At 39.1% G+C, this 9,363-nt stretch overlaps 1 protein-coding gene across 1 annotated transcript; it reads right to left on the bottom strand.

Moving 5' to 3' along the window:
* Window positions 1-4,636: 4,636 nt before the first annotated feature.
* On the bottom strand, window positions 4,637-8,032 carry LOC146881659 (uncharacterized). Its single transcript, XM_085669287.1, has one exon. The coding sequence runs from the start codon at window positions 8,030-8,032 to the stop codon at window positions 5,021-5,023; it is 3,012 nt and encodes a 1,003-aa protein (XP_085525413.1). The 3' UTR covers window positions 4,637-5,020.
* Between the last annotated feature and the right edge of the window lie 1,331 nt (window positions 8,033-9,363).

Raw genomic sequence — 9,363 nt, 5'->3', positions numbered from 1 at the left:
TGAACAAAACTGTAGGATAAACCAATAAACCTAATTAAAATGTGGTAATTGTAAGCAATATATGTCTGACTGAATCGAATATTATTGATGTATTTACTAAATTTAAAATCATTGTATTGGGTTTTTTTTGCAGCTTTCTTAGTAAAGTTTGCCCAAACTCCCTAAACATATCTGCATAACTCCCACATCTGCGTGACATGTTTTACACATGATTGTGGAGTTTAAAAAGCACAAAATTCAGTGAAAGTAGTGTTAATTGGAGGTCTGGACTTCGTCAATAATTTGCATAATTGTTTATGCTCCAATAAGGAGATTTAAATAAAGTTGTGTACAATATGCAAGCAGTACTGATTAAGTTGAACTCCACTCCCCAAGTAGTTGTACTTAACTCCCCACTTACCATTACAGGTTTGAATTTGGCCTCTAGTAAGTCTACACTCCCACCAAATTACTTGAATTGGGATTGGATAATGGAAAGGAATATTTGTTGGGCTGAATCAAACACAAATGATGTGTTTACACATTATATTAATTGTGTTTGCTTTTTCTGCAGTTTTGTTAAAAAAGTTTGCCTTTACGCCCCACATATGTATGCATAAGTCCTCATATCTGCATCAAATATTTTTTACTGGTTTGTGTAGTTGAAAAAGCACAAAATTTAGCGAATGCAATGTTAATTAGTGTACTGGACTTCGTGATTGACTTCGTCATTGAGTTACATCATGGCCATTACTCGAATAAGGCGATTTAAGAAGAGTTTTTATTCAACGTGGAAGCAGTATTGAAAAAGTCCGATTGTACTCCCCACATAGGGGCGAGTAACTCCCCTTTTTTGTAACAGGTTTTTACTTGGGGTCCTCTGAGGCTACACTCCCACTAAATTAATTGAATTGGAATTGGGTTATGCAAACGAATATGTTTCTTAACGAATGAAATACGAATAACGTATTTACCAAATTTTAAATAAGTTTATTGGTTTGTCTTGCAGCTTTGTTCAAAAAACTTCGGTGCAACTCCCCACAAACAGCGTCCTTACTACCCACATCTGCGTGAGCTGTTTATAAAATTGTGTGCACATATTAAATCCACATACTTCACTTAATTCAAATTTAATTGGTCCATTAGACTTCGTGATTGAGTTACTTGATGGTCAATGCTCGAAAAAGGCGACTTAAGAATAGTGTTAGTTCAATGTTGAAGCAATATTGCAAAAGTTCATGTGTACTCCCCACATAGTTGCGAGTTACTCCCCGCTTTTCTATCACGTTTATAGTTGGGGTTTTGTGAGGGTACACTCCCACTAAATTAATTGAATTAGAATTGGGTTATGCATACGAATATTTTTCTTAAGTCATGAAATAAGAATAATGTATTTACCACATTTTAATTAGGTTTATTGGTTTGTCCTGCAATTTTGTTCAAAAAAATTTGCTTCAACTCCCCACATATAGCGTCCTTACTCCCCACATCGGCGTCAACTATTTATACAATTGTGTGCACATATTAAATCCACATACTTCCGTTAATTCAATTTTAATTGGTCCATTAGACCTCGTGATTGAGTTACTTGATGGTCAATGGTCGAAAAAGGCGACTTAAGAATAATGTTTATTCAATGTTGAAGCAGTATTGCAAAAGTTCATGTGTACTCCCCGCTTTTCTATCAGGTTTATACTTAGGGTCCTGTGAGGCTACTACTCCCACTTAATTATTTGAATTGGAATTGGGTTATGCATACGAATATTTTTCTTAAGTAATGAAATAAGAATAACGTATTTACCACATTTTAATTAGGTTTATTGGTTTGTCCTGCAGTTTTGTTCAAAAAACTTTGCTTCAACTCCCCACATACAGCGTCCTTACTACCCACATCGGCGTCAGCTGTTTATACAGTTGTGTACGCTCGGGATGACGAATTCCTTGTCGTCGACGACTTCTTCTACGACCTGCCTCTGGTAACCCACCCAAACGGCGTCAATGACTGCAATTATCCACCACTAATCTGCAATGCTTAACTCCGATCACTCTCTCATTCTCGTTCTCGCTTTATCCCTCTTGCTCTCTATCTTTCTCGCTTTCACTGATAACTATCCTCCACCCCCCCACCCGGCGAAATGGTTGTTGAAATCTCACTTTCACTAAACCACAAACTCCGACGGGCTCACTTTCCCCCTTTTCTCTCTTCACTTTCTCACTTCGCAACCCCCTGCCTCACTTTCCCCCTTTTCTCTCTTTACTTTCTCTCTCTAACTTACATTTAATTTTATTTTGGTTTCTCTTTCCGCTGCACATGTGAACTAACCATTTCGTAATTAAAATTTAAAAAAAATCGCTGCCACGTCACCTTTGTCAAATACTTGTCAAAAACTTTTGTTGAAATATCATTATCCTAAAAAATATGTTAGACAACAATTTTCTACTTAGAGACTAATATTTAGGTAGCCAAGACCTTGGTGACTAATGTTAATGACCAATTTAGAAATAAATTATTTTAGTAGTCAAAACCTTGGTAGCTAATGTTAGTGACAAATTTAGAAACTAATTCATAATATAAACTATTTAAATTATCAATTTAGAGACCAATTATATTTTTTTGAAACTATTTTAGTTGCCAATAATTTTTATTTTTTAAATTGGTACCTTTATATATATATATATCCAAATAATTTTTATTTTTTAAATTGGTACCTATATATATATATATATATATATATATATATATATATATGTATATATATATATATAGTGAGTAATTATTTTTTGTCACTAAAATTTTCTTATAGTGTATTACGACTTTATAAATTAGATATTTCATTTATAACTATCGATAAAGTATCCTACAGTATCGGATACAAATTCGTATCGGATACGGATACGTGACCTAAGTTGAAGTATCGGTGCATCATAGATTATATGTTATCGTTACTCCACTACATTCTCCTTGTACTTCCACCATCTGCACACAACTAATATCTTAGACTATGCTAAAAAAATAAAAGAAGATGTCATGATTTCATAGTCTCTGACCTCGTTCCTCGAGTTCTTTTTTTCTTTCTCCACTTCATTAAAGAGGTTTCTCACACAACACCACAACACCACACCACCATTAACACCGACTTCAAGCACATTCCTATCTACCACCTTCAACCTTTGCTTTTTCCTTTCTTTTTGTTTTACCCTTCTCTGTTTCATACAGTTATTAGATAAACAGAGAGAGAAAGAGAGACAAAAGGTTGCCACGTCACCACACAGCTTCTCCACCCAATCCAAAGGCAAAGTTTCCAAGATGCATCAGACTTGTTGTTGCAGATTTTGTTCCAAGTGCTCCTTTTGAATCTTTACATGCTGGCATGGATGTGGAAGGTGATGGATCAAATGTGAAAAACACACATGAACAAAGTGTGTTGTCGAGGGTTGTGTTATGAATATAACAAGGACTAACAGTGCACACAATAAATGATGAATAGAAAGGCTATTAAAACGTCAGTCAAGGTGACTGATATTATTATAAACCTGCATAAACTATTCTCTCATAGTCTGAATAGTGGAGTCTGCATAGTCACAGTAACAAGCAGGGAAAACAGCAAAAACAGAATTCCAAAAGAAAGAGAAAAGAAAACTGCCAGTCCCCCTCCTCTCTCCTCTAACCGAAAACTTATACCCCTCTTTTTGCATCACTCAATTTCACGCAATTTTGAGCTAACAAACTTTGTACGTGTGCTTTTCCTGCGCTTATCTTCTGGAAGATCTTGTGTCACGTGTCCTTGATTTTTTATTGGCATGTCAGCCCCTACTTTGGGTCCCACCTCATTTTCATTCATTACAATGCGTCCCCCTTTGAAATCAACCTTGTCCCCAAGGTTGAACAGTGGATATGCTAGTATGAAAGCGTCTTTATCTTCCCATGTTGCATGAGACTCATCAAAACCTTCCCACTGAATTAACAGTTGTGGCACTTGTGTCGGTCCCCTGATAATAACCCGATAAGGACCAAAGTAGCGTAAACTGAGCTTCTGATATTTTCTTAAAGCAACAGTGTGTTGCCTATAGGGTTGGAGTTTAACCAAAACCATATCACCAATGGCAAACTCCTTATGCATTCTCTTTTCATCCGCATATTTTGTCATGACCTGTTGGGCTCGTTGTAAATTACACTTCAATTTAGCTAGAGTAGCATCTCGAAGCATAAGCTGCTCTTGTACTGCAATGACATCGTGGCTATTCGGAGTGTATCGGAGCAGTTGAGGAGGTTCTCGACCATATACCACCCTAAAGGGAGTCATACCAATACTAGTGTGGTACGCTGTGTTATACCAATATTCGGCCCACGACAGTAATTTATACCAATCCCTCGGGCTGTCAAATGTGAAGCAACGAAGATACATTTCGAGGCATTTATTGACAGCTTCAGATTGCCCATCCGATTGTGGATGATAAGCTGTCGACATGTTTAGGGATGTACCACTCAGTTTAAATAGTTGTTGCCAAAATTGACTAGTAAAGACTTTGTCCCTGTCAGAAACAATGGTCTTGGGAATTCCATGTAACTTGACCACTGTCCTCATGAAAGTTTCAGCTACACTTTTGCTGGAATAATCAGTTTTGAGTCCAGAGAAGTGAGCATACTTAGACAGCCTATCAACAACCACTAGAATAACTGTGTAACCGTGAGACAAAGGCAACCCTGTGATAAAGTCCATAGCAACGTCTTCCCAAACCTTATTTGGAATGGGTAAAGGCTGCAACAATCCGGCAGGGGCTGTAGTGGTTGTTTTTGCTTGTTGGCACACTAAACAATTGCGAACATACTCCTTGATGAATTGATGGATGCCCTGCCAGTGAAATTGGGCTGTAACTCGAGCCAAAGTTCTGGTATATCCTGCATGGCCCCCAACCAGAGAATTGTGACATTCATGTGCAATTAGTTGCTTTAGAGCAAGATCATCAGGAATAACCAAACGCCCCTTCCAATATAAGAGACCATCATTCACCTTATAATGAGGATCTTGGGATTCATTGGTCACACATAACTCGAGCAGGTTTTGGACTTTCGTATCATTCTGCATGGCCTGTTTAATTTTAGTGACAATGGAAAGCTGAGGATGAGACCAGGCCATGTGAAAAGATCGGGACAAGGAATCAGCAGGAATGTTGTCTTTACCAGGTTTATATTCAATGATAAAATCATAACCAGTAATTTGTGAAGCCAAGCTTGCTGCTCCGGAGTTTGAATGGCTTGGTCAGTTAAACTCCGCAAACTCTTTTGATCTGTTTTTATGACAAATTTGTGTCCGAGCAGATAGTGGCGAAACTTGGCAATAGCTTCCGTAATAGCGTAGAACTCTCTGGTATATGCAGACTTCCTCTGGAGACTCGGACTTAGTTTTTTTGAGAAAAAGGCAATGGGATGATTTTCTTGGCTCAACACAGCCCCTATGCCCAACCCCGAAGCATCAGTCTCCAATGTGAAAGGTCTATCAAAATTAGGTAAAGCCAAAACAGGGGCTTGAGTGATAGCTAATTTGAGGGAATCAAATGCGGACAAAGCCTCTGGACTCCAATGAAAATTGTCTTTCTTTAACATCTGAGTTAAAGGTGCAGCTATAGATGCATATCCTCTAACAAATCGTCTGTAGTAACCTGTGAGGCCCAAAAATCCTCGAAGGTGTTTGAGATTAACGGGAACAGGCCACTCCAACACATCTTTAATCTTGTCTGGCACCATGGACACCCCATTTCCAGAAACTGAATGGCCTAAGTAGTCAACCGATTGCAACCCAAATGAGCATTTCGAAAACTTAGCATATAGTTGATGTTGCAGCAGAAGCTGCAAGACGCGTTCCAGATGCTGTAAGTGAGAGTTCCAACAAGGACTGTAGACGAGAATATCATCAAAAAAAACCAGTACGAACTTTCGTAACAAGCCCTTAAACACATCATTCATCAAGCACTGAAATGTGGCTGGGGCATTGGATAACCCAAAGGGCATGACCAGCCATTCATAATGGCCTTGGTGAGTTCTAAAAGTTGTTTTATGCCGATCCTCCTCTTTCATCAGAATTTGATGATAGCCAGATCTGAGGTCAAGTTTGGAAAAAATTTTGGCACCATGTAATTCATCAAGTAACTCATCTACAGTAGGAATGGGGAAACTATCCTTAACGGTGATGGCATTTAGAGCTCGGTAATCGGTACAAAACCTCCATGTGCCATCTTTTTTCTTTACCAAAACTATGGGAGACGAGAATGGGCTGGTGCTAGGAACAATCATGCCCTCCTCCAACATATCTTGAATCATTTTTTCAATTTGCAGCTTTTGACTATGGGGGTATCGATAAGGCCTTACCTTGACCGGGCCTGTTCCATTCATCAAAGGAATAGCATGGTTTTGAGATCTATGAGGAGGTAAACCTTTAGGGACAGCAAAGACTTGTTGGTATGTATGCAACAAAAGAGCCAATGCAGGTTCCATATCACGAGGTATGTCCAACGACTCATCCTGAGAGCAAGGAAAAGGTTCAGCCTGTAATGTAAATAGTTCAGCAATAGCATGCGTATGAGACATTCGTCTTAAATGATGGAATTGGGCAGGACTTGCTGTTGGCAGTGTTTCACCATGAAAAGTCACAAATTTGTTGTCCAAGTAGAATTTTAGTGTTAAGGTGCTGTAGTCAGAGATGTGTGGACCAAGTGTGGCTAGCCATGCAGCTCCCAAAACTAAATCAGCACCCGTAATAGGCAGAAGATACGCAAATAACTTGAGACGGTGACCTTGAATCAAAACGTCCAAGTGTCGAACTATCCCTTCAACAATTAAAGAGTGCCCATTTCCCACCAACACTTGTAAATCTGGAACTGGCTCAACAGGTAATTTAAGGCAACTGGCTAATCTTGGTTGAATAAAATTGTCTGAGCTTCCACTATCCAACAAGACTTGCAGGATAATACCATTGATAGAGCCTTTAAATCGCATTGTGCCCACCGTGGAAGAGCCTTTTAAGGCATTAAGAGATAAATGATGCTCAAGCGTTTCAGACTGTGTAACCGGATCTGGAGGCTCAGGTGCAATAATGTTATTATCCTCAGTAGATAGTAAATTCTCATCTTCAACAATTTGCAAGAAGAAATAGTGTTTATTGGGGCATTTGTGATTCAGAGAATATTTCTCATCACAAGTGAAACACAAGCCTTTTTCCCGACGAAGTTGGACCTCCGCTGGAGACAGTTTTTTAACATTGTTTGGGTTGAAGGTAGAGTGGGTTGGTGTCGGAAGGAGTGGTGGGAGGCTAGTGGATTTCACGGTTTGGGACACTGGAGTGTATGGAGTAGAGAGAATTTTTGGAGTGGGTGAAAGGTTATAGGGTTTATTTTTGTAGGCATAGCGTTCTTCATACAGCTTGGCTAGAGATACTGATCGCATTAATGTGGTGGGGCTGTGAGCAATAACGTCGCGACGAATTTCCGGTTTTAAACCGCCAATAAAACAATCCAGCAAGGCCTCCGAAGTAACCCCCTGCACCCGATTAGCTAAGGCAGTAAACTGAACATAATATTCCTGAACAGACCTATTTTGTAGCAGCTTAAACAAATCTGATCTAGGACATTCATATGCGGATGGCCCAAATTCTAGCTCAAGGGCTCTGGTCAGGTCAAGCCATGATACAAATGAGGTATTGCGAGACATCATCTGATACCATGGGACTACCTCTTTATCAAAATGAATGGCCGCAATGGTTAATCTCTGATCATCCGGTGTATTATAATACTCAAAAAACTGGTTAGCCTTAAAGATCCACTGCAGTACATCAGACCCAGCGAAGCGTGGAAAATCGATTTTGACATTACGCACCTGAAATGGGGGTCCCCTGGGGTTTGAACCAGATGACCCATCACTAGGTTTCTGAACAAGGTCGTCCATAGCCTTTTCGAGGGTGTGAAAACGGAGATTGTAGTCAGCATTGCGAGATTCCACGAGTTCCAAAATCCGCTTTACGTCATTGGCAAGGTCTTTGAGACGCGTGTTTTCGGCCATGTGAAAGCACCAATTGTTATGAATATAACAAGGACTAACAGTGCACACAATAAATGATGAATAGAAAGGCTATTAAAACGTCAGTCAAGGTGACTGATATTATTATAAACCTGCATAAACTATTCTCTCATAGTCTGAATAGTGGAGTCTGCATAGTCACAGTAACAAGCAGGGAAAACAGCAAAAACAGAATTCCAAAAGAAAGAGAAAAGAAAACTGCCAGTCCCCCTCCTCTCTCCTCTAACCGAAAACTTATACCCCTCTTTTTGCATCACTCAATTTCACGCAATTTTGAGCTAACAAACTTTGTACGTGTGCTTTTCCTGCGCTTATCTTCTGGAAGATCTTGTGTCACGTGTCCTTGATTTTTTATTGGCATGTCAGCCCCTACTTTGGGTCCCACCTCATTTTCATTCATTACAGGTTGTAAATAAAACAGCTGATGCTGGTATCACTGCCCTTCATATGGCTGCATTAAATGTGTCAGCTGGAAGCACTCCATTGCATTATGCTGCTTGTGGAGGCAATTTAAAATGCTGTCAGATCCTCCTCGCAATGAATGGCTTCCACTTGATGTTGCTAGAATGTGGGGACGTCATTGGCTAAAACCATTGCTGGCAATATCGACGTTTCCTTCTTCAAATTATTTGTCCTTGCCTCTCATGAGTCTGCTCAACATTGCCGGAACAACTCATACTAAGGGAGAAAGGAATGATACTGAAACCCAAAGGCACCTACAAGCATTTATTGGAAAGTGAAACCCGTCAAGAAAAGGAAGAGGGCGAAAAATAGAGACTATGCACCAAAAGGAAAAACAGTCAAAACAATAAAAGAAAATAATCAAGAAGCACTCATAGGATTCCTCGGTTGTGGTACTTTGGTTTTGGCTTCATTAAAAGCATTGGCTTCAGGAGCAGAGGTTATTATCACTTTTGTGTTTGTCCACAACTACATTATTTTCTCTGCCATTGATGTTTCTCATTTTCAGTATGGTACTTGTATATGCATGTCGTCAATGAGTGACCTTTCTTTTGCATGGTGGTTTTAATTTTGCATTGATGTATGTTTCGTGCATTTAGTATTTAAGCAAAATAGATTTGGTTTCAAAGAATCATTCCATTCATATTAGAACATGTGTTAAATCATGCATAATAAAAAATGGCGCAACGCTTTAAAGGTATATTTCTCTTCCTAAGTTTTTAGCTTTTTAGCTTAATGCATGCATTTGGAGTTCCGTCATGATGAGATGACATGCAATTGTTGGTTTCACTGGGACACTTTTTCCCTTTCCCCTTATTCGTTTCACACCAATCAATTTTTATTGTCGGAAG

The sequence above is a fragment of the Vigna unguiculata genome, chromosome 11, assembly GCF_037176805.1.
Source record: "Vigna unguiculata cultivar grain cowpea cultivar isolate G323 ecotype 2 chromosome 11, ASM3717680v1, whole genome shotgun sequence".
NCBI classification, from domain to species: Eukaryota; Viridiplantae; Streptophyta; class Magnoliopsida; order Fabales; family Fabaceae; genus Vigna; species Vigna unguiculata.
The sequence above is the reverse complement of the archived record's forward strand: the minus strand, read 5'-3'. Positions and strand labels throughout refer to the sequence as shown.